Here is a 26196-nt window from a genome sequence, read left to right as displayed (position 1 = left end):
TTTTTGGTGTGGTTTTCTGCATTATCGACACTGTTTGGGGGGCGACAAGCGACATTAGTCACGTGACGACGATCGACATTTGAGGAGGTATCTGGCCACGAGGTTTTGATTTCTAACAAATTTCGTTTAACCGGGCTTAAAAGTTGACGTTTTAGTGCAAGGAACAATGCCCTCAAGCAATCCGCTACCCCCGAAAGAAAATGCCTTATTTAAAAGAATTTTGGTTAGTATTTAATAGCCTAAGATAGCCGGCTGATATCAACAAAAATAATGCATAACGAAATTCACTGACTCATTTTGGTTGTTGTGCGGTGTAAATAACACTAAATGGCCGTAATTGCAAGAGTCGAGGTGATCTAACCTTAAAAGTTGCATCCAACGCTTGGCCGAGGCCCTCATTTTGGCATAATTTTTCCTTCTATTTATACTTTGTGTGTAGAATCGTCTAATTTTCCTCATTGCAGAGATGTTACGAACAGAAGCAATACAAAAATGGGTTGAAATTTGCAAAGCAGATCCTGTCAAATCCCAAATTTACAGAACATGGAGGTTAGTTGTGGGGCCCTCATAGTGTATCTTTAAAATCTGTTGTATTGTAGAGACCTTGGCGATGAAAGGTTTGACGCTGAACTGTCTAGGACGCAAAGAGGAGGCTTACGAGTATGTGAGAAGGGGGTTAAGGAACGATTTGCGTTCACACGTTTGTTGGCATGTTTATGGACTTTTACAAAGAGCGGATAAAAAATATGACGAAGCCATCAAGTGTTATCGCAATGCACTCAAGTGGGAAAAGGATAATATGCAGATTCTTAGGGACTTGTCTCTGCTACAAATACAAATGCGCGATTTGGAGGGGTACAGAGTGAGTATATTTTCATTAACAATGGCGGTTTGTTTTCCGACCTTGAAGCTTACTGCATTCTGATTTTATTCATCATGGAAATTAGATTGGACTGTGGTTACTGATTATAGACTACATTCACTACAAATAAAAAAAAAACATGGGATTGTTTACTGTTATTTTATGTGTATACATATTATTAGAAGCAAATGTACAGATTTTCACATACATAATTAAATTTTATCATTTTGAAGAGGTAATTATTAAGCGCGATGACGGATTTAACTGTACAAAAATCGGTTAATAAAATAAGGGTCATTTTATAACGTGAGTTTTATAACATATGAGTTAACGAGTTATTCAAATAACACAATGTTTTGGGAAGTAAAAAAACTCATTTGAATATATTGATTTTTGACAAAATTAGTTCACATTCAAGCAAAATAGAATTAATTGAGAAGTCGTTTTTTGTCTCGAAAATATATAGTATTTTAAAAAATACGATTAATTAAGTTATCCAATAGGCATGTTTACTTTGCACAGTTTGTTTGGTAGTGCATATTTAAAGTAGGTAGATAAGCCCCAAAAAATTCTTATCATTAGTACAGTTGACGGTTTCTCTTTCCTATTTATTCACAAAAATGTCGCACGTTCTTGTTGTTACAAAATAAATTGAATATTTATATGAATAATTAAAGATTTCTACGATGAATCCAGTTTTTTTGAGATTTTTTTTAAACAGTTTCATTTAATTATAATCATGACAAGCAAAAGAGATCAACAAATTCTAATGCATACATTTATACTCTTTATAATATTAATGTGCATCAAGAAGGTTGTAGTAGTCTAAATGTATCTTTAATTTAAAGGCCTGTTCACACAAAAAGTCATTAATGTCATTTAGAACAAATTTAATCACATCAATAATGACAAAATTTTTTATGTTTGCTACCCTATGTTAATTACGTTGTTAATTTTAATTATTTTTTGCTATCTGGGGTACACATTTATTAAAAAAAAAAATAGTTTTTAGGGAAGTTGAGGTTAGGATTGTTTGAATTTTCGCATGGTTGCCATCTTAAAATGATCTTTTTCAACGACTACTTTGATGCACATTAATATGAAAACGAGTATACTGACATAGATGAGTTGAATTATACAGGGTGTAACGAAAAGATGGGAACAAACAGTAGCCTGAGATTACCTACACCAAGTTAGAGGACGCCAAACTTTAAAAATTATTTTTGTTTTTCTTTAATAACTTTTTAATGTATTATTAATTTAATATCAAAACCACATGTTTTGCTGCTATTTCTTTTATTATTATTGTAAAGTACTTGACACATTTAAGTCATATTTTTGTTACACGTAATCCGAGTGACGTTATTCTTTTTTTATTCAAAAGTTCTTTTTGAACAATTTTTGTGTCAGTAAAAAAAATAATTTAAGTAGATGTGTTAAAATTTTGGACGTTGGCCATTTAAATTTAACTGTTTAGGTTTTAATGTCTTTATGTATGTTTGTGTTAGTTAATAACAATGTAATTAATTATTAATTTAAACAAAAAAACATAATTTCATAAGTGTTTTCTAACTTTTAAACGGTGCAACGTGGTATAAAGGTAAGTTGGGTTAAATTGCTTTATTTTGACCTAGGAAATTTGAGGTAACTTTTTGTTCCCATCTTTCTTCTTTTTGTTATATTGCCAAAGGTAACTGGAATATTGGTTTTAGAGAAATTTAAGATTTATGTAATTTGAGCATTGTGTCCTAAGTATATATTTTTTTTTTTTGGCTACAACATATTCAGAAAAATTTAACGCAATGTGTAATTTGCCTTTACTGCTCTCATTTTATTCATTCAGTAATGTAAGGTAAATAAATCGATAAAGGAATAATCGGTGTTGGATTTTGTTTAGAAATTAGAATAATGAAATTTTCTTCGAAGAAATAAGCAACAATGAATTGCAGTTTAAATATACAAAAAGAACGATTTGTGTGTGTTTAATTTATTACGTTGATGTACATAGGAACAGTGCTAATATGATAAAAATTATAATAGTAATTATACAGTGCGATCAAAAAGTCTGTCTATCAAGCAAGCGTAGAAATTTAGAACGTATGTCTGTGGAAGATAAAATGTCACAATGACAAATGAGAAATGTCAAAATAATTTTTATGTAAATTATAACAGGAAACCGTGGTTAACGATTTTTATGAATAAACACTACATCTCATTTTAGGATATTTTGAAACGTTTCATAGAATAATTTAATTTAATTAGCTTAATGTTTCAATTTTTATAAAATTATTTTTTGATATCTAGATAACATACGAATTGTCATGCAACATACGTCCTCAACTAGGACGCCTACTTGATAGAAAAACTTTTTGATCGCACTGTAGTAACAAAACCCCAGTAATTTTATTAAAATAATTTTACATATTCACTGTCTAAGTTTAACAACATTTGTTATTTGTATGTTAGGATACACGCTACCAACTGCTTATGCTCAGGCCAACGCAGAGGGCTTCCTGGATCGGGTATGCTATGTCCTTTCATTTGTTAGAAGATTACAAGAACGCTTTGAACATTTTGGAAACATTTTTGGACCAACAGCAGGTAGTAATCGTGTGGTGAACTTAAGTAAGTTTGTCTAAAAAGTATGAAATTCGTTGCAGAAGGGGAATAATTACGACTACGAGCACAGCGAATTGTTACTTTATCAAAACCTGGTGATCCAAGAGTCGGGCGATTTAAAAGAGGCCTTGAAACATTTGGAATCCTCCCAAGATCAGATCGTTGACAAGCTGACGCTTAAAGAAAACCTAGGTGAACTAAATCTAAAATTGAAAATTTTCGATAAAGCTGCAAAATATTACGAAGAATTAATCCAAAGAAATCCGGAAAATACCTTGTACTATAATAAACTAATCGAAGCGAAAAAATTGACCAAACCCGAAGACGTTGTTAAATTTTATCTTGAGTGTTCCGAAAAATATCCGCGTGCGATGCCGTCACGAAGACTGCCATTAAATTACGCGATTGGTGAACAATTTAAAACTCTCGTCGATAAATACATGAGGAGGGCGCTATCGAAAGGCGTACCTCCACTTTTCGTCGATTTGCGTTCGTTATACACAGATAAGAGTAAAGTGGAAATTATTGAAAATTTAATGTTACAATACGTGGATGCGCTAAAGAAAGTGGGCAAATATAGTGAGGCCGAAGTCAACAACGGACCCAAAGAGCCGGCTTCCGCACTGTTGTGGGTTTACTATTATCTGGCACAACATCATGATTATCTGAACCAGACCGAAAAGGCTGTGAGCTACATAGACGCCGCCATTGAACACACTCCAACTTTGATCGAACTCTTCGTTACCAAAGGCAGGATCTACAAGGTAACTGTTTTCTTGGTTGCCTAACATTGAAGACACTTTACTTATCTTATAATTAAAACAATTTGTTACATTGGCTAACTAGCTGTCACTCATCTCACACAATAGTAATAATTGAAGTGGTGATTTATTACTAAACCTGTCTAATAATACCGTCTCTAATACGTCTCTCTGGTTTAATAATTCTGTGAAACACTTCACAATTGCATAAATGCCTGCGATGATCATTCATTATTGTTTTAAAATCGTTACATAAACACGATTTACGCGAGAACACATTTCTGTAATTTTGTAATTTCCGATTAGCACGCCGGCGACCCACAAGAGGCGTACAAATGGCTCGATGAAGCTCAAGCTCTTGACACCGCCGACCGTTACATCAATTCCAAATGCGCCAAATATATGCTCAGGGCAAATCGGGTAAAGGAAGCCGAAGACACCTGTGCCAAGTTCACGCGAGAGGGCGTTTCGGCGATGGAAAATCTCAACGAAATGCAATGCATGTGGTTTGAAACCGAATGTGCTTTGGCTTATCAGAGATTGGGCAAGTACGGGGAGGCTTTGAAGAAGTGTCACGAGACGGATAGGGTAGGGGGTTAGCACTTGATGTCGATCTAACTTTGACGGAAATTTGTTACAGCACTTTTCGGAAATTATCGAGGATCAATTTGATTTCCACACTTATTGTATGAGGAAAATGACGTTGCGGTCGTATGTGGGGCTTTTGCGACTTGAAGATGTGCTCAGGGGACATCCGTTTTATTTTAAGGCTGCCAAATGTGCCATTGAAGTGTACCTGCATCTGTTCGATGAGCCTCTCAAGGACGAAAATGCCGAACAGGAGCTTAACACCGGTAAGTGAAGAGTGGAACAATTAGATAAGGTTTTTTATTATTAAAAAATAATTTAACAAAATGGTTGCCTAATCATAGTACGATCTATACAGGATGATTCAAATTTATATAAGACTCAATGTTACGAGTACATTTCGATTTTTTAAAAAAATTTTTGATGCTAGAACAGGAATGAGAATAAAACTTGAATCATCTGGTACAATAATTTATCACTTTACACTATTCATATAAATTAGTTCGTACAAAATTCCTCGTTCTTAATTTCGACCACTGATTTACAAGTGAGAATAACAATTTGTTCGTGGATCTCCGTCACTTTACTTAACTATGATTTTTTTGAGTTCGTTCGGCTACATTGGCGCAACACGATCACAGACCAATTAAAAATAGGCACTAAATTAAAGATAGGAATCGCCAATAAACTCACAGCTTTGTCATTGTCAAGTCACTAAAACACTTCACCTTTCTTTATTTCTTCGTATTCTCGGTTGCGAGTAGTAATACCCTGCACCTTGTGCTCGACTTTGGGCCAATTGTGGGGTCAAAAAGTAAAAATGAGCGCCATCGTCCCCTGGCAATTGATAGGAAATAAAAGAACCTTCTTGACCTTGATTTTTAACAATTTCATGTTTTTTCTGACGCGTTTCTTGAGCGTATTGGATCGGTCTGGGGTATTTCACCACTTGGGGGTAGTTGATTCGTTGTTGGTTGGGGTTTATTGGCACAAATTCGGCGTCTGGGTTGATTGTAGGCCGTGGAGGAAGGAAATTAACAGCGGTGTCTCCTTCAAGATTTGGTTTTGGGGGCCGTCTTGGAGGAAGTGGGGTCGTACCTGGGGTCAGTTTTTGTCCAAAAGTTGTAAAATACTGCTTCGTGTTTTCGTCAAAGAAGCCTTCGTCAGGTTTCGTGTAGAAGCCTTGATAGACCGGATTTGGGGTCACGAAAGCGAATTGGCTAATGGGGCGTGGAGTTGGCGGAGGTTTGGGATTTTCCTTGTATTCGTAGTCGGGTTTGGCAGTACTGTAATATTTTGGTCGTTCTGTTGGTGCTTCTGTGGGAATTATCTCAATTGCGGGTTGGATTTGAACGCTGTATTTCGGTAAAGGACGGAATTTGTCTTGGGGGTTTTCGATTTGAGGTCTTTGGGGCCGGTAGTTTGACGCTTCGAAGCTGAATTGATAAACTGGTTTTGGTGAAGGTCTATTGTAAGTCGGTCTGGGGGTTGTGTAGTATTGGTGGATTTGTTTTTGTAGTCTTGCAATGTGTATACTGAATGTGTCGGTTTTCGGGGTTTGGACGAACCGATATCTTGGTCTTTGAGGTCTTGTTGGCACATAAATAAATTTCTGTTGTTGAACTTGTTTCGCTGGTATGTAGTACTCTTTGGGTATGTCGTAGAAAGGTTTTCGTGTGGTGACTTCTTTTGGTTGTTCCTGGTAATAATAATACTGTGTTGGTGATTTTGTTGTAGTTTTGACACGTCGAGTACCAATGTGGTACCGTTCCGGTGCGTGTGTTATTGAATTCGTTTCGATTTCGTTCGAAGTACTATAATACACTTTGAGCGGCACTTGAGTCGTACTAATTACTGTTTTAGACCGTGACGGTGGTTTATAAACTCCCGAAAATTCATTATTGTACACGTATATTTTAGGTGGTGCACTTGAAGGTTTCACTGGTTTTAAAATAGTCACAGTTGGAGGACGAGTCTTTTGAGTTGTACGATTTTTCGGAAGGATCGTAACAATTTTTGGCGCACTTGTCGTCACTATTGGTTTCAATTCGTTGTTAATTTCAGCCGGAATATGAATCGGAAGTATTTTGATCGGTTTCCTCGTTTTGAGAACCGAAGTTGGCGGTACTGCAGTCGTAGTTGGGTGAATTTGCGGTAATGGAGTCGTTGTTGTTTTCATTCTATGCCTTGTAGGTTTTGTTGTTTCTTCCAACGGACCGAAAAAGTCCGGTGGGGGCGGTAGGATTATTCCGGGTACTAAAGGTCCCGCTGCTACCGCTGATGAATTATCCTTTGGGTAGTAAAAACTGTAAGGCGGAGGATAATAAATTGAAGGGTCGTCTTCGTCGAACGGTTCTGTTTGGTTCGGTGGTGGTAGTATGGCGGCCCCCGGGGGTAAAGAAGCGAAAAAAGGAGGTAATGTACCGTTCAAGTTGTACGGGAGGAACGGTGCCCCCGGAAGGTACTCCCCCGGAGGGAATGCAGGTATTGGGTACGGAGCTTGCCCGGAAGTAGAGTTGGACGAATATTGATGGTTAGGCGGGAGGTACGGACCCGGGTCGAAGCCTTCTGGGGGTGGTACGGCGAAGGCTGTTTGGTCGAACGTGCCATTAAGCGTTCGCGAAGAATTTGTGCCCAGGATTTGCAAGGGGCCGTCGTCGGTGAGTTGGACGGGAAATGGCGGCGGTACTTTGGGATGTGCAGGGATTTTGACTTGGCGACGGGGCGCTTTGTAGTCGTCAATAGGGGGCCAGGAAGTCGCTGTATTATCCGTTTTGTCATCGTGGGGAGGATAAGTACCACCTTTGAGAACTAAAAGGTGGTTTTCGGCCAACCAAATTTCATTTTTCGTGAGTCCACCCAAATTATTAATGTTGTCTTTGGGTACTTCAGGATTACTGTCGTAACTTAGTACTCCGGGACGTTTCGAGGGCTTTGCGAAGAGTTCTTTTTGGATCAGTCCGTATTTTCCATCAGCGACTTGTTGGCTGAGAGTTTTCTTCTCCTCATCGTCGGTTTTTTGACTTTTCTTATTTTTTGAACCGCTTGCTAGTGCTTCGAGTAGTTCAGCATCGGAAGGATCTTCATGATAAATTCTCAAATGCCCTCCAACTAATCTATGAATTTTTCTATCTTCTCCTGTCGAAGTTAGAAACCATACTGCTAGCAGGCACGTTAGAAGCCACCAGGACATCTGTAATAAAAAAGGGAAACAATAGTTAATTAAAATAACATGAAATAGAGTCACCATTGTTGATTTTTTCGTAACGTAATAGTTACGTGGTTGTGTTTAGCGTGAAGTGAATCTTCATTTGCAATCGTAGTAATTTAATTTCCAACCGCAGAACAAACACAACTGACCGCTCTTTCATTGAAAGTAAAACCAGATCTTTACTCTTACAATTTCGTTCCAACGGTGAACGGGAACCACCGTCGGGTTTCTCGATTCTTTTCTTTCAACCTTCGTTCGTGACAGCTATTGTGGTTTTATGCTCTGGCCTTGTCATCGAGACGCCGGAAGGCGTGGTCGGAAAATCAAACTAGGAAAATGCGAGAGAAAGGCGTTTTTCTCAAGGTATTTTGCGAAGAAAGTGTACGCAAAACTGTTAATTGTTACAAATTAAACAATATTTAGATTTGTTTTGTAACGGTTACGCTCCATGACATTTTTTTCTAAACACGTATGCCAGTGCTCGCGTTTAATAACAATGTACACTGTTCCAGTTTTATTATTTGTTAAAATTCGGGAAAGTGAAATTCTTAACGTGTTGCAACCAAGTGTTCAGTGTTTACTCTTGTTTTTCTTCGTAACGTGATTGATTTTTAGTTATAATTGGATTGCAACATCTAAATTCAATTCAGTTAAAAAAATTTATGCCCTAGTAAACAAATTCAATTATTTTTTCTTACGAATAGGGTAATTGTTAATGATGTAACAACGACAAGGAAGCTAAATAATAATAGATTTTATTAATTAATCACAGTAAACCGTAACGGGTAATCACAGCAGGAATTTAAATTTGTGAAATTTTTTTCACATCAAGGAAGATTTGGTAGTAAATCTTGTGATTTACATTATGTCATACTTTTTTTACAAAAAAAACTGAAGGACGAGGATTTGATCTTCCTAAATATCACTCGTCCAAAAAGTTTGCGGAATTTATTTTATTGAATAATAGTGGGATTGCTAATTCACAAGAGTTGACAAGTGTTATTGTAGCTACATGTATGTCCTCGGTTCGAACAATACGTCCGACTTCACAACAATAGAGACGTAATCGCGTTATTGCATAAAACTTCTAAAATACGTATTCGTCTAAAAAGATTTTGTCAAGACAAAACATCTTATTTAGATTGAAGGTGTGTCCACTGAAAAATTAATAATGCAACTAAATTGTTCTCTGATAACATGTAATTATGAAGTAATATCGAAAATGTGGTATTTTGTTGCAATCTTATCCAAATTCGGTTATGTTAAAAACACAATTGATAATTTTTAGCAAGTGTGGGTCGATCGAAAGGCTAAGGACACATTTCAATCAGGTAATTTCTTTGTCAATGAGGCTAAAATGTCCGAATTGGTGCAAGCCGTCCTAGCATTTACATTTTGGAAGGTGTTTGTTAATTATTAGTTTGTAGTAAAGGCTATGGAGCGTTACTGTTGAAACTCACTACAATTACCATACAATGGTAAAGTAGGGGACAATAATGGAAAGTTCGCGTTCGAATTACGCTTATTTTGACAGGTTGTAAAATCAGGCGCCAATCCTTGTAAAAATATTTGTTATCTTAATTAACAATTCATTCAAAATAATATCACAAGGTGCAAGGACTATTTTTCGCAATTTATGCATTAAACTGTCATTAATTCCAAATCCTTGGGAATTTTTGTCAGATCGCCTCTTTTATTCTTTGATATTTTCCCAGATTCTAAATTCTAACAATGTAGGTCAGTTTCATTAAAATGTGCGTTAGTTCCTTAATTAATCGTCTAATAAATGATTGTGGAACAACAGGTGAAGGTTCACGTGGTACGTTTTTTCTTTTTTAATTGTAATTCGCGAACTAACAGAAAGTGGACGGTTTTGGTGAGGAGAGAAAATGAGCATCTGGGTAATGACGGTTAAATAAACCATCAACATTGAACTTCACATCTGCAATTGCTTTCATCGAGATTTCAAGATTTCGATCGAACATTTATCAGGAATGTTGTAACAATAAAGGACAACAATTAAAAAGAAAAGGTTAAAGTTGTTGTTCTGTCTTATTAGCGTATTTGTGATATGATTAAGTAAGGACACATTTTTGGTGACCTTATTCGGAAAAAAATTGTCAGAATTTGTAACAGTTTATTGTTTATGGCCCGATATTTGAATTTAAATTTTTTTTCGAGATAATTTTAATTCGGCCACGGTATTAAAACCAGTTTGGAACCCTCGTCCTTTGACCTTCCAATTTTGGAATGTAACGACTCCACCTTTTTGGGTGTCAGAAAACACGGCGAAAATTTGTAGTTGATTGCTCGGCCAAATAGAACTCTTATGAATTAATATTAATATTTTAACCTTTAAGAGTCTCGTTAGCTAAATTAGTCAAACGGTACTGTTGACGTTTTGAAATATTTGATATTTAAAGGATGCACTTTAGTGGTGATTTTTCTTCCTGTCTAATCACACTCAAATTCCATAATTCTCTCGGTATATTATTAACATTTGCATTTACTCAATAGGTTAGACTGAATTATTGTAGGGATTGTATTATTTTCAGGCGTGATTTCAGACATTGTAAGGATATTTTCATTAGTACCGTTCTAGGCCAACCGATGTTTGTTTTTCGATTTATTTTTTCAAATAGAATCTTACATTTTTATTTTCCTGGTGCTCGATGTGTCCAATAATAAAGTTAACTCCTTGCACACTGGACACAAATTCACTGTTTTTTTTAGTTTTAAAATTATCACAAGAAGTTTACATAGCGGTTTGTGTCGCGTCTTTTGCCCGGCGTGGCTGTACTGAAATGCATTGTTTCAGTAACGCGCTGGATTTCCGTACCTCCAAGTCCGGTGCTTTTGGGTGGGGACATCCAAGTCATCTAGTTTAATATGACCTGACAAGGACGCTCCTTGTCAGGATTTTCCTATCACCCGGATTTGGGCATTGCAAGTGATTTACTTGTTTCAATTGAAATTCTCGTGAAGGAATCAGTGATAAATGATTCATAAATGTTAAAGATAGTGCTTTTAACATTTTTGCTAAAATTAACATTAGCACAATTTATACCCAACCATTTTGATGTTGGTTTTAAACCATAAGGAAACCCACTTTTTCTTTTTTTTTTGTTAGTGTTTGTGTAGTTGTGATCTTATCTTGTTAAAATATACAGTAATAATATGACAGTTATAGGTGAAATTTTATTACGAATAAATTCTTTGGGTGCAATTATTACAAACAACCATCTGAAAAAAATATTCCCTTAGGAAATGATTATTTAATAACATTTTTTCATTACTGTTTTTTTAAAGAATCTGGTTTTAATAAAGATTCAAATTATCATACAACACACATTTATCTAATGGAAAAATTAATTCAAAATATTTCTTAATTAACCAGTCATCAAAATTAAAAAAAAAAGTTGTTTATGAGAATATATATTTTTTATTTAGGTATTAATTATATTGTGTGATTTGATATGATTTCTATTCATTTTTTGTGGAATATTTATAACTTTTTACTAAAAAATAAGGAATGCAATTCGGTTAGTATTATTTTAATTTTTATTTAGCACCAAAATGTTTCGTTAAATTATGGTGAATGGAATTTCGAGTAGAAACATTATTTAAAAATTGTTTGAATATAATCAGAATGTGATTAAAAAAAACAAATAAAATAATGAGTTACACATACATAATACTAAATTTTAAAAATATCTGATAGTTTGATGTGTAATCACATTTTTGAAATATATAAATTTGACAAATAATACGAAAATATGTATAGTGTTGTTGTTTGTGGAAGAACTGCTTTCCAGCACAAACATATCAGAATTCGAGAATTTTTGCCGAACAAAAACTTGTATAACAGTACTCTTGTGGATTAATTGCTAGACAGACCGAAACAATTGAGATTTTATTTCACTTTTGGTATTGTAATTGCAATGTAATTATTTACAGCTTTCAGTTTGAAACACATTAAGGCTATAACGTGATGACAAATTATGCATTAATGAGAAATGTAAATGAATGTTAAGTAGGTAAATAAAAAAATATTATAAAAAATGTTAACTGGAGAACTTGGAGAAAGTCTAGTTTTTGGAAAAATAACAAAAATTGTTTCTTAACAGATTCGAATTATCTCTCTACACGCAGATTTTCGTATAATTAGCACGAGAAATATGTGCAGATGTCGAAGAGAAATTTTATAACACAATTGGTGTTATTTTTGACAATGATTTTGATGAAAGTGGTAGATGATATTGGAAATTCCATTAATTTCATATAATTAGATTATAATTGAACTAGTTTATGAAATTAATTTCATTGACATGTATGTATGTCCCGGGAATCTTGATCACAGAATCGTAATGTTTGGAATCTCCACAACGTGAAAATATATGATTGACAGGTATTATTAACATGAGTTTGTCAGTAATAATAATATGACAGGTTTATTATTATTACTGTACATGTGTCATAATGGAATTTCTTGCTTCCAACACGGAACAAGTTTTTTCTCAAAAAAAAATTAGCCGAAGATGTTCGAACAATGCGTTTTGCGTCATTTTTCATGTCGAGATAAATAATTAGCATTGACACGATATCTTTCTTGCTTTTGTTTATTTTATTTATTTAGAAGCGTATCATTGTAGTAAAGTACTTGTTAACCACATGGTCAAGTATTGAAGACATCTTAATCACGTTAAGTGCGTTATTTTGTAATTAATTTTATGAGGACCTGACATGCTACTGCCGTTTCAAGATCATAAATGTTAATTTGAAACTACTAATTACGTTATTATAAATTGAGATCGAAAATACCACATGCCCATCATCAATTTTAGTTACATGCCCGAGGCTTGTAAAGTACTCTTTATGATATAACAAGATACTTATTACATAATAAACACTAATTAAAATAAGGTAATCATAAATTTGTTAAATACCTTAGATGCAGAAATGCATGGACATGAGAACAGTGTTTTTTTAAAAATAAGTGAAGTAACTTTTCTCTCTGGAATGTTGAAAAATACGTCCTACACATTTTAGCAATAATTTATTAAAAAGTTTGTTAATGATAAGCGACTGTTTGTAAATGATAAATGAATCACTTTTGTGTGTTCATTTTTACGTGGGTTTCTGGTTAATAATCTATAAATCATCATTTAAAATCGTTTAAAAATTGATCAAATTCTCCATTCTCGACCTTACCACTTTTGTAAATGGTCCATAAGTAAATGCAACATGAGTTATCAAGATCAAACAGCGAGTTTTTGGCCGATCTTACAGCAAAGGTCGTTGCAAACAATACCGAAAGCATTTCTTTGAGTACGACCTCGCCCAAATAAAGACAAAACGAATTCTTTTAACGCAACACTTCTTAATTAGACATGAAAAAATTCACACATTCGAATTATTTTAATTAAATATGTGTCGATTATGTCATGTAATACACGATTCATGGATTTTTTCGGGAGTACCCCGGGCCATTGTTGATTTTTTTGATTAAACACGAACATGGTTTATGACGTTGTCATTATAATAAATTGCATTTTTTGTTTCAAGTAAGTCACGACGTTGAATTTTTTTTTAAACGGGACGTCTCAAGGTAAGATTTTTTACTCGAGATATGTCCCTCTCCACGATGATATTATTTTAATTGTTGGATAATGATGACATCGTGAATGCATTCGTTAACCTTTAAAGTATGCAAGAAGATGGGAATGTTGGGTGCACGAATACGAACTCAATCTTTACTGTAATGTTTAGTTCATTGAGTGTTTATTGGCAGTTGATTTGATTTGTTATATAATAACATATTAGGAATAGTATATTATTGACTCTATTGTCTGTCTGAAGAAAGATATGAAATATTTATGAAGCCATTTAATAAAACTAATGTATTATTTATCTAGAGCTAAAACATTGCTTTTTTGCAATATTGTGATTTAATTACATGGAGATGTATTATGTAATGTGGAGCCGTCCGATTTATGTTTTTGGTATTTTTAGTTTGTTTTCAGATCTTACAAACTCTCACAATTTGCTTACAAACTTATGTAATAAGTTAATTGGAATTATCATTATGCTACAGTTCAACAAAAGCAAATATCTAATTGTAAAGTCTTGTACCTTTCGTTTCGTTTTAATTAAAGATAAAAGTCTTGTTGAGTTAAAAGTTGGCCTTCAAAATTTTTACAATTGAGATAGCTGGAATATTTCAGTTTTCACTTGTCGATTTTGCTTTTTTCTTTCGTCTAAAATACAATGCGTGTATGTGAATGTGTGCTCATATTCATGAGAAGAAATATCATCTAACAATAGAAATATTTCTTAGTAGAGTGCATCAATTAAGCAAGGTCACACGGTTCTAATTCATTTGATTTAACATCTTGATTGTAAACAAAGCCGAAATTGGGTTAGTGAGCCAAAGTATCATTAATGGCGAGAATTATTCTAAAACTATAAACGCGTCAAAGCAAAAAAGAAATTGATTTTCTAATACTTTCGCTGAATTCGTTTGGTCTGATTTTTTCACTCGATTATTTGATAAATAATTATTTGTTGTTGCCACTCCCGATACCGAGATATACAAATGCAATTTATTGAACACTCGGGAAAGGCATGACTTATAGAAGTAATGGTAAAACCAGAGCCGGTTGAAGGGCAAGCCTATTTTTTTTTTCAGTCGCTGGGAAAAAAGTGCGCAATTATTACTAATTTATTGTTTCGCAAATGTAAGTTCAAGGTTTTAATGAGGTTGTTGAAGTATTGTAAATGGAAAAGACGAAATTTAAAAAGGCATCAGAGTGAAAGTTTTCCATGTCCAGTAGTGCCCGTTGTGTGCTTTAATTTAAATTCTTCGCATGCAATTACCGTACTACAAATATATAAACCATATTAATTTAGTCGTGTTGCTTTCTGTTACTAAGATATCTTATCGACATCGTGATATTATAGCATCGAACTTTCGATTTCATACAGTAATTTTATCATAGGTGTGTTTTCTGATGTCACTACTGTGTTGACATTAACGTGACGGTAACAAGGAGCGATGTTTAGTCACGATTTGATGATGACCTACAATAACCTTTAACGCATTTTCAAGATCATCTCGTGCTGAAGATGCGCCTTTCTCGACTCCCCACCTCGGTTTTAAACTATTAAAGCTTTCGAGAATTCTTACTGAGAAATTTTTATTTTTTATTTGAAAATACAAATGTAACAACTATACAGTATGTCCCCGGATTGAGCTTACAAAAGGAAATTTTTTTATCTTTGATTTTACGCTAAAACTGCAAAGGAAAAACATTTTTTGTTTCACCTACAACGAGCGCATCTGTACTTCAAACTTCATTATTCTGATTCAGTGAAAAGAAAAGTTAATTTTTCTCTTGATTTTTGACAAAAAATAATTTTTCTCTGCTTTTTAAGTCCTACCACATTGGCGGTGTTCTTTATTTGACAACTGTATGTCACTTTGACAATTAATTTATTAGTTAAATAATGATAGTTCTTGTTAAAAATGACTTTGGTTTTTACCTTAAAGCTGTTTCTTTGAGCTGCTGTTTATTAAAATTATGTTTTTCACAAACATTTTTGTTATTTAACTTGCGTAAACTCACTTGTCAAAGTGATATCATTGTGAAAATTGTAAAACCGCCAATGTGATAAGACTTAAAAAACAGTCCAAAATCAAGAGAAAAATGAACTTTTGTTTCTACTGAGTTAGACTAATGAAGTTTTAATTACAGATTTGCTCGTTTTGGGTAAAGCAAAAAATGTTTTTCCTTTGCAGTTTTGACGTAAAATCAAAGATAAAATATTTTTTCGTTTTATAAACTCAATCCGGGGGCTGTATTTTGTCAAATAATGTGAAAGTTTAACTAATACAAATTTATGGTTCAAAATCAACTTGACACTCTTTAACTTAACTTAAAATTTTCGTTTATCTCCATAGCTTAACACGAGTAAAGAAAAAGTTAAATCCGTTATTTGCTTACGCTTTGGTAATTTCCTTTTTACATTTCGGATGAATTTTACAATAAACCGTTAAATTTTTTCGCATCGTCATCAACAATGAAAGGTAACATCTCGGAATGATCTTTCACTGTTTCGTTTCGCATAGAATTCAAGTGAAGTGCTCATTTCCATGATGCAAAAATCGTGTTTTATGAATAAAATTCATAGAAAATTATTCTCACAAGTGTGTGAAATGTACTGACACGAATAAAGAAAATATTCTAATATAATAATTGTATCGACGTCAACGGAAATGCTTTCGAGCATATCTTCTTCATAATCCGTTTGTTAATTTCTTTAAAAAATTGTGTAAAATAAAATGAAACTCTTGCTCGTGAATAATAATAAAACATTAGTTTTAATGTTCGAGTTTTGCAACATCGGCAGTAATGTTCTTCCATGTAACGAAATAATTTTACTCTAGTTTTTTGGGTATGAATTTTTTATTTAAAAAGCACCCACTGTAAAATTTACAGTAAACATTTCCAAATCATTAAATTTCTTCACAGTACTTATCGCAAACTGCCTCACATACGTTCCTTCTGATGAACTTTACTTTTCATTTTTTTAACGTAACGCCTATGAATTATTACTTAACGTAACGTTTAATTATAATACAATGTTTCCTACAACCAATGCAATTGCTTTCGCACAATAATTACAGAGTAAGAATGTGATTTTATATTATTACACTTTATACGATCGTCGGTGGCGATAATCCCTTCGGGTGGGTTTCTCCCAACGGCAAAAATAACTCGAAGGTTAACAAAGATGACTAACAAATTGAAAAATTAACAACAATAGCTCCCCATTCATGATCTTAATCGCATTATATAACGTCTTTATTGATAATCAACGACTTATTGTTAAAAGTACAGTTGCAACAACGAATTCTTGCAAAACAAGCAAAACGTGAACGTTTTTTCTTTCCTTAACTGTAACTCATCCAAAATATGTGCCAGTTGGTTAACCCAATTTGAGCATGTTAACACATTTTTTGCCCGTGTCGATGTCGGTTTTATTATCGATGCGAAAACATGTCAAGATGAAAAAGGTGATGATTTGATGAAACAAGGACAAGTGGAACTGAATCTCGTTCACGTGCTCCTCATTTCCGCATTCCTTATGCAGAGACTGATGCAACCGTCATACAATTCCGATTAAACCCTACATAAATAATGCACTAGTTTCACAATTGACATTACTTGGGGGAAAATTATCTTTTCCGTGAAGTGATTTAAATGCGACGTTAAGAAACGAAACCTGCCGTCGGTGGAACGCGTTAATGCTTATTATTATTAAGGTTATGGCATTTTTCGATTTTGTTATTATACTATTTCACGCAATATGTAACAAACAGAAAGTAGTAACTGTGGAAAATCGATATAAGACTACAACAAAATTAAATTTTTCTGGTATTTACGGGGGTTTTATAGTAACCGTAGTCATAACTTTGTCAATTTAAATTTTGTGCACAAACAATTATGAAATTGGAAATGAATGAATTTGTAACAAGGGCAAAACGCCTGTTTGCAACCTTGACAGTCAAATACTGATTTCGAAATTCCAGGTTATTGCAGGTAAATTTATTCAGTTTTGCATTTACGCAAAATAAACTAGAAGACATTTTTCTCGTACAATCTTACATGACCCAATTTTTTTACTTAGTGTTGATAACACTAGGCAATATGGTTCTCTTTTTCTCATAACAAGCATAATTTTTGGTACTTGTCTTAAAACACGCTATTTGACCTATAATGGTAAAAATAAAAAAAAATTTGATAAACGTTAACCTAGGGTTTTATTATGGGAAATAAATTTAAGTTTCATTCTATTCTACTGATTTGTAATCGCAAATCAATTTATTTTCCGTTTAAGCAAATAAGAAAATGATAATCCTTTGTGTATCTAAAACAAAATTGCCTTAAAGTAACTGATACGAAAAATCGAGAAGGAATTTTCGCAGATCTTGTAGTGATCCATAATGAAGTTTTTGTGCAAAAATTAAATACCTAAGAATTATGTAACTGCTTGAAATTCTTTTAAGACTGTAGTTCACAGATTTCTTGGCAATAATAGAAATGAAAATTATTCTATATTTATCTAAAAACTATCTGAAAATTGTAAAACACTTATGGCTGTCGAATGTCTCTAAAAGTGCATTTTTCGATTTGATTTCTTTCTACAAAACGTTAGAATTCTAAGTGATAAACAAGAGCGTTTTCATCAAGATATCAGTGCCATGGAAAAAAGGTATCACAGTATACAGGGTGTGTCAGAACTCGCGTCCCAGAAAAAAATTAAGATAAGATACCATTTTGCCATTTATTTTTTGATATTTGACATTTTTTATGTCAATTTAATGATACCGATGATCTTCTATGGTATCCTTACCTTACATGGCATTTTTCTCTGAGGCGCGAGTTCTGGCGCATCATTTTTAGATTTTCTAAACAAAATTACATAGGATACAGGTATTTTTATCAATGTTAGAAAAAAATTGAAAAAATGTCGCCTAGTGTAATTTTTAAATTCAATAATGTCATTGATTGTTAGAGATTGTGACTTTCAACGGAAATCCTCGTTTTTTCCCTTCTAAAACCTGGCCATAAGTACGTGTCAAGAACCTACCATTTTGACTCGCTTCACCGACTCCATCATGATCCGGAAGAGCATTAATAACACCATCAATCTATTTCTAAAATCTCAAATCGAGCAAAATGTTGAACATTCCACTCTTATATTATCTTGTGACCAGTATCTTATATGACGCCACCCTTGCAATTTACCGACACCATTATAAAAATGCATTGATTGTGTAACGGCGTTATAATTTATGATAATGATAAGTTTTAGTTGCTCCATGATATAGATTTCGTTTAACAAAAGCACCGCAGTTATGTAATGGTATTTTTAACATTTCCACATCTGATATCTTAGGTATTGATTCTTAATATAAAATTCGAACGTCGAAATAAAAACAAATCGGTGGAGCCGAAGGCGAGGGCCGTACCAGCAAAAGTTTAACTTTCGCTCTTCGTCCGGACGGCCCGGAGGCGACATTCGACCGCCTACTCTCCGGACTGAAAATGAAAGAACCGGGCGGCACGCGCCAATTCCTTGTATTCGTGACTTATCAAGGTCGTAGAGCTTTTCAATCGTGATGATGATTAGAAAAATCGATGAGAAATGGAGAATTGAACTTTTTCTGACATAACACAATTTGAATTAAACAAGTCACAAGTTGTTACGACACAAATTATTTCGGTTAAATTTAATTAAGAAAGTTTTTCAGGTATGATTAATTGGGTCCTTGGAATCGGTTAAGGGGACAGATATTTTGATTATAGTATGTTCTGATTTTAACATGTAAATCGTAAATGTCTCTATTTCACCGGTCGAATTGCTCCATAGCCGTTTTGTATGATCAAATTGTAGCAAGGTTTTGCAAGAAAACCGGACAAATCGTGACCTCTCACAAACTGTTGTCCACGAAATTGAAATGGTAGTCTGGCTAAACGTGCACATTTTATATATTATTATGAAAGAAGTAAACTGTATCATTTTGCAACAAAGGGTAGTTTATGATTTTCATAGCCGACAGACATAATTATCGAATTTAATCAATTTAATTTCTGGTCCAGGAAATTGTATAATAGTGCGAAAACTTCTTGTTTTTTTTTTTCTCTTATTGACAACAAATTAGTTGGGTGAAGTTAATTGCTTCCGCGAGGTTAATTAATTTTCTCAAATAAGATATAGTAACGTAATATTGTTTTAAACTATTTTGTTACTAAATTTGGGTTAAAAGCGTGTTTCTAATAACACTGTTTTTGCGAAAGTTTGTCTCATAATTTTTGATTCATGTGAAGGAGTGGTAGTTGAATCATTGTTAATTGAGTCTCATATTTAAGTAATTGACTCATTTCTGGTAAAATTGTCTCTATTCAATTTGTCATAACAACAACAATAACTCGTAATTGTGTTTAATTTTAATGAGGTGATTTTATTTGCTGAATACATAAATCATGAACCGGTCAGATTTTCTAAAATAGATTCTCATGAACAGAAACAGATCGATTTAGTTCCACTGGGCTTTTTATCAAGAAGACTTACTTCATTTTTTTTCCCGTTACTTTACCCGTTTTAAAATCGTCATTACAAAATAGTTTATTGTACAAAAATTTATGGAGAACGAAGGTAAGTCATACATTAAACATAAATGGGAATATGCTACACGGCGTTCCCATCTTGATGCAATTAATTTAACGTGGTTTGAAAGTTTAAGTATTTGGAAAATAAATAAATTTTTAGTAAGACATATTATGAACAAAATATGTAAAATATTTCAAAAATAGTTCTAGGAAATCCAATTTTTTTTTGCAAGCAACTTATGTTGGTTAAAATTTACCATATACGAAAAATCTTTATGAAAAACCTTCATTTTTTAATTCAAAACTTCTAAAGTAAAGTATTATATTTTATGTTCATACTTCTTGTTTTTTCATAATTAAACTTGAAACACTTTTCACACAAATATAATTAAATATGTTGCCCTTTTAATTGATTCTCCTGATTATGATAACCTAGAACTGTTGCATAATTTTTTACAAAACTGTCAACAGGTTACATATTTTATGATTTTTTTATTATATGGAGTAAAACAGCAATAATTACTTTTATAGCTTTATTAATTCCCTTATGTAATCTTTTCCATATTAATGTTACAATTTTCTGCTTTTTTAATACCATCACCTTAATTGAAAGGCACCGAGGGTGTGTTTGATAAAAAAAAAAAGAAAATAAATTACTAACAATGCAAATCTTATGTAACAAAGAATCAAGACTCTTTAAATTTACAAAACGGAGTCAAATCAGATCATTTTAAATTATTCTTTTTGGATTGTCACTCCGTTGATTGATGTTGGAAAGTTAACAATAACGATCGTGTTGATAATTCGAATTTGTGAAGCAGGTGAAATGATGTAATCGAAAGAAACCGAAAAAGAAGCCTCGAGGGATCCACTATTTTTTCTAATAACGGTAATTACGAGTAAATGTCAGGAACCGATAATCAATGTCAGGTTCAGGATTTTGGTGAAATTCGATCGTTGCGCACCTGTTTTTCTTTAATTGTGTCATAAATCGGATCGTTAACCCACATGGGTGTGTGATTGTTAGAAAAAACATCAGATATAATGCAACTGTTGGGGCGTGGCAACTTCTATGCCCCTTGTGTCACTTGTTATACCGAGTAAAAGGTGCACAATCGTAATTCAGATCGGGTTAAATGTCAGCATTGTTGCTGAAATAAGAATTATTATCGGTGTGGGTCGATTGTGTTTGAAATTTTTTTTATTGAAATGCTTTGAATATTTGACGGTAGGTCTCGTTTTCCGGTAGTAATTATAAACTTGGGTTAAATTTCTTCATAAGTTACGTAAATTAGCGCGATTTCGTGTAGTATCTAGACTAGTTAAGGCTTCTGATTAATCGTTGAAAATTTCCATATCTTGTGGAATTTCAATAGAAAACTGAACGTTACTTGGGTACTGAAAGTGTAATAAAGGTCGATTTACAATAAATCCAATTTAAAATGGGTCTCTCGAGGCGTGGCTGCTTGCAACCATTCCAACTCAAGGTCCTAGTGGTGGTATTAATTTTTTAATATCAAACCCTAGGGAAAGCCTTCTGATTTTTCACACAAACCAGGTCAATGCTCGAGGCTAGTAACATTTTGCGTTGGTTGCTTGACCGCACATTGAAGTCTCTCAATAAAGCACAGATTAAAGGATTTTTTCCTGGTGTAACTAATAGGATAATTGGTCGAGGAGGCAGGAAATAACGTAAGGTGGTCTCGCCGAATTAGCAGAGCCGAGACTGCAGTTATTTATAATAATTTCGGCGACTTTTCCGCATTTTCGAAATTAGAACTTTTCATAATGATTATTTCTTAAGAACGTTATGAAAATGTATTGTTTTTCATTTCGTGTGTGAAATTACCAATGGATTATCAATTAGTTTCCTTCATCAACTTCCGTTTCCTTCGCTCAATCTACCGGAAAGTGTCGGTTTTTAAACGGTTTTAAAAAGTGCATATTAAATGCTTTCGATTATAGTTTCGAGCCGCGAAAATGGTTTAGTTAATTGGCATAATCGCACGTTTCGTGGGGGGTCGTATTATTGATCCTTTCACTTCCATTTAATGTGTGGACAAGTAAATAATAGGCGTAGTTAAGAAATTAAGATTTTTTTGTCTTTTAATAATTGAGTTATTTGTGTTAATTTGTTGCTTGTGAAGCAATTTGAACATGACTTTTATCAGATCTTGGGGGTAGAGTGCATGGTCAAAGAGACTGGTCTAGGAGTGGTGCGTGTCTAAATCGTGATTTAGCTAAATGTACAACGTTTACACAAATTGGAATTTGTTCCGGGAGATTGAAAATTTTGAAATTATTTATCCGAAATGTTCGTAATTATTTTAATCTGTAATGGTTCAGGAATGATGAAGGTTACCGACTGTTTGGTATTTTAGAATTTTTATAGAAAATTGAATTTGCGTCTTGATTGATTTTTAAGAAAGCGTAACCGACGTACAAATCAATTGTTGAGGATGTTTTTCTGGTCAAAAAATAATACTTGTCACATGTGGAGAAGTTTTCGAAGAGTTTCCGTCGTAGAAAGCTTTTCTCATATACTTTCACTTGTAATCACTTAGCCGTGACAATGAAAAATCTATTATAATAATAATTTCAATTATATATTAGTTTGAAATTATTTGTGTTTACCACTTCTAAAATACGATTATAAAAAATTGTTAAGCATACTGTAGACTTCTTCGAGAGATTTTCTTTTATGCCAATACGTTCTAGGCTTACCAAGTTTTAAACATCGATTCTAGCCCCTCGGGAAATCACTTAACTAAACCTTACAATTTACTCAAGAATTTTATTTTACTAATTGCAACGAAACACGAGTTGCGTAAAGATAATTCAAATTTGTTTTTATTTTTTATAAGCTTGTGCTAATTGAACTTAATAATGACTAATAAAAATGTCCTTAAAAAAATCTAGATCAAGGAAAGTTTGTTGTTATCGGTGTTGAAGGAGTTGATATGCCGGTTTTGGCAGGACATAATGAAAACAAGTGAAATTACAATTTAAAAAACATAAACTTCAATATGGGTTAAAATAAATAGGAGCAAAATAACTCAAGTTAACTAGTAAAAAAATTCACAAATTTTCAGTGTGGTTTATGTAGGTATTTGAAACCACACCACTTTTTCAATGTTGTAACAATTCGTTAAGTAACTTAATGGAAACGCTTTAGTTTACAATAGCCACCTGTCAGTCAAATGATTTGACAAGGGAAACTTTCTGTCAAGAAAGAAAGCGGAAGCATCCCTTTGGGCTATAATAAACAAAATAATAATCTACCTACAGAAACCTGCGATGACATAACGTTGCCCTTGTTTGGACAAAGTGGCTGTAGGTGCTTAAGATGTAGGTGAAGAGTGAACCTTACTTAAATCGGCTGTAGTTAAGTTGATTTAAAATTTTATTAAACGAGTATCGTTTTACATTAAACAATAAAATTCTCCTCCAATTTTTTTTATGTCACCCACAAACCATATCTTGCACCTATCTCTAGAGATCTCCACTAAAACTTAAATATTTTTTTATTTAAAAAACTTCTGGTAACGTGAGCGACGAGTTTCCAAAAGGGTATTTGATTAGTAAAAAAATAGTGACGGAATCCTAAAATGGTCGCAGAAACTGGTGATGAAATCTCCAGAAAAAAAGCAAAAAATCTATTTCTTTTTTTTTTGTTTATTTGTCTATAAAAGATCGTGTACGACGAGTGCTATTTTTGATTTTTCCCTTATTTGAACTAAATTAAAAGTGTAAATTAACGTTCTTGTAAATACTGTGGCAAAGTAACTAGTAAAATTTTAATAATTTATTATAAGAAAGCCCGGGGTGCCAAAACTCCCTTGATTATTATAAGATTTTAACCTTCTAACTAATAATAGGTCGTGTCGTGAAAGAGGGAAGTGATGTCGATTCAAAACAATCGTTAGTAATTAAGTGTCGCAAAATTGGTAAAACAAGGTTAATAGCGATTTCGTTTCTTTTAGAAAATTTGGCACCTTCAGAATTAAAGAAGTTGAGGAACAAACAGCGAAAAGCTCGCAGGAAGGCGGAACAAGAGAGTGCTCAAGCAAGAGAAGCGCAAGTGAAACGAGACCACCATCATAAATCACGCCAACAAGGGGATGTTGAAGCGGACGCACCTCAATTGGACGAACTAATCCCCGATAAGTTGGCAAGGGTAAAAAAAATGAGATAAACTATCTATTAGTTTGTTGTTTGTGGGGTATTTCAGGTAGAAGATCCGCTCGAACAAGCCATCAAGTTCCTCCAACCCCTTCAGATATTAGCTAAAAATCGAATAGAAACTCATTTAATGGCTTTTGAGGTTTATTATCGAAAAAGTGGGTTTCGGATTTAAATTCCATTGTTTGTATTTACTATTTTGTTGTTTTAGAAAAAGTTTTGTTAATGTTGCAATCCTTGAAAAGGGCTCATCAAATCTCACCGCAGAATCCAAAGCTACACAGTTGCCTGATCAGATTTTACGAAGTGATCGAACAAAATAAAAATTCGTGGGATCCGGCCGTCGAACAAGTGGTGACACAAGAAGCCAAACTTTTGTTCAACGGAAAGGACGCCAAACAGCTCAATAAAGAATTCCTAGAGACGAACTCGCATAGTTTAGAAGCCGTACTCGAATGCTGTCGAATGATGTTTTACCTCGACAACAAAACACAAAGCACTGCTCTCAGTCTGGTTACCAACCTAGACAATAAATACGAGGATGTCACTCTACAAGTGAGGCACCTAGTCTAACGACCAACCGACAAATAAATGTACCATCTCAGTCGACTTCCTCTTGAAAATAGTTTTTATGTATCAAAGGAATAAACAATTATTTTAATCCCTAGAATCCCTCATTCAAGGGATTAATGAAGTTTACTCCAGAGGTGCATACAAAACACTCCTCCCAATAGAGTAAAGTAATACCATACAGTTTATTCAATTGCAATTTTAAGAGAAAAAAATCTACCGATTTTTTTCTTGTAGGAGTTTGTTTATGTCAAAACAAAGTCCGTGTTTCATTTATTTTATTCCTGAGGGAATAAAACGTCACTTTATTCGCTGTTGGGAGAAAAATTGTAATCTCCAAGCGAAACTGTAGGTCTTTGGGACTTTGTTGTCCATGCCGTCTGGGATGGCACATTTATTCATAGAGTTGAAAAAATTCAGTGTGAAACTAATATTAAATTTTTAGAATTGTGTAAATGTGGCGGAGGCTTTGCGACGAGGCGATTTTGGAAGTTGTGATGCTCAATTAGAGGATTACATAAAGAAATGCCATAACCGTTTCCCTTTCGCCGCCGACTTCAAGCCGGCGTCGGCGTCCCCAAGCGAGAGCAATCACGTGTCCCAAGACCAAGACAACTGCAACAGCAACTGATGACCGTTCAAACTGCGCCTACAACATTGCAGGGAATTAACCGGTGTCTTAGTGTGCAAGTGCTGACTGTATCATCCGGTTAAAAGTGTTTTAAATGAAATTGTCACATAGGTTGTTGATTTTGTGGTATGTCGTACCTCAGGACTGGTAACTAATTGTTTTATTATGTTTTATTTACATCTTTGCTTTTTTCCTTGTATATTTTCGCATGGAATTGTTGTGAATTATTTCGGAATTAAATTTACCGTTCTTTTTTTAGTTTTTGACAATTTTTTACTCACCTTGCAGTACGCGTTGTAATTCGATTTTAATGACTGTATTGGTGATAACTAGAAACCATTTGTACTGTTGGGTTTTTTACTTGTGTGTTTCTATAGTGAAATTAATGAATGGTCTGGAGTCGCACAGTGACGCTGAAATGTCCACCGATGGTAATTCACAATCAAAATAATGATTATTGTGTGATTCCAGTTTTAGACATAATAATCATATTCACAACATTAAGTTTGTAGATACCCATTACTCGTATTGAAATCGTTTCAATACCATAATTTATAATTATTGTAAATTTTGGTTAATAAAAAATACTTAATACT

General features: G+C 33.7%; 2 protein-coding genes across 4 annotated transcripts; one reads left to right on the top strand and one right to left on the bottom strand.

The window, feature by feature from the left end:
* The first annotated feature begins 14 nt into the window (after nt 1–14).
* LOC123005791 (N-alpha-acetyltransferase 15, NatA auxiliary subunit) lies at nt 15–26194 on the top strand. 2 transcript variants are annotated; one of them, XM_044399753.1, is made up of 12 exons: nt 15–102; nt 156–223; nt 465–549; nt 600–862; nt 3329–3463; nt 3523–4245; nt 4549–4830; nt 4883–5096; nt 24201–24394; nt 24449–24557; nt 24611–24954; nt 25415–26194. In XM_044399753.1, exons 2-12 carry the CDS (start codon nt 167–169, stop codon nt 25598–25600), a joined length of 2592 nt encoding a protein of 863 aa, XP_044255688.1. In that variant the 5' UTR covers nt 15–102; nt 156–166; the 3' UTR covers nt 25601–26194. The 2 variants fall into 2 exon arrangements, with proteins under 2 accessions (XP_044255688.1, XP_044255687.1); XM_044399752.1 differs by having other exon boundaries at nt 69–223.
* LOC123005792 (proline-rich extensin-like protein EPR1) lies at nt 5114–10832 on the bottom strand. Of its 2 annotated transcripts, none has more exons than XM_044399755.1 (2): nt 10692–10832; nt 5114–8023 (listed from the first exon to the last, which is right to left on the bottom strand). In XM_044399755.1, the coding sequence occupies exon 2, from the start codon at nt 8021–8023 to the stop codon at nt 5555–5557; it is 2469 nt and encodes an 822-aa protein (XP_044255690.1). In that variant the 5' UTR covers nt 10692–10832; the 3' UTR covers nt 5114–5554. The 2 variants fall into 2 exon arrangements, with proteins under 2 accessions (XP_044255690.1, XP_044255689.1); XM_044399754.1 differs by lacking the exon at nt 10692–10832 and adding an exon at nt 8078–8225.
* Nucleotides 26195–26196: the final 2 nt, after the last annotated feature.

Source organism: Tribolium madens, unplaced genomic scaffold, assembly GCF_015345945.1.
Source record: "Tribolium madens isolate multiple individuals breed KSU strain unplaced genomic scaffold, Tmad_KSU_1.1 Scaffold_20;HRSCAF=117;Tcas5.2_LG4, whole genome shotgun sequence".
NCBI lineage: Eukaryota > Metazoa > Arthropoda > Insecta > Coleoptera > Tenebrionidae > Tribolium > Tribolium madens.
This window is presented reverse-complemented; position numbering and strand designations above follow the sequence as displayed.

Coding starts and splice junctions, on each gene's coding strand:
- LOC123005791 (XM_044399753.1), top strand. CDS start 167: ATGCCCTCAAGCAATCCGCTACCCCCGAAAGAAAATGCCTTATTTAAA. Junction 550..599: donor CAAATTTACAGAACATGGAG/GTTAGTTGTGGG, acceptor GTTGTATTGTAG/AGACCTTGGCGATGAAAGGT. Junction 4,246..4,548: donor CCAAAGGCAGGATCTACAAG/GTAACTGTTTTC, acceptor ATTTCCGATTAG/CACGCCGGCGACCCACAAGA.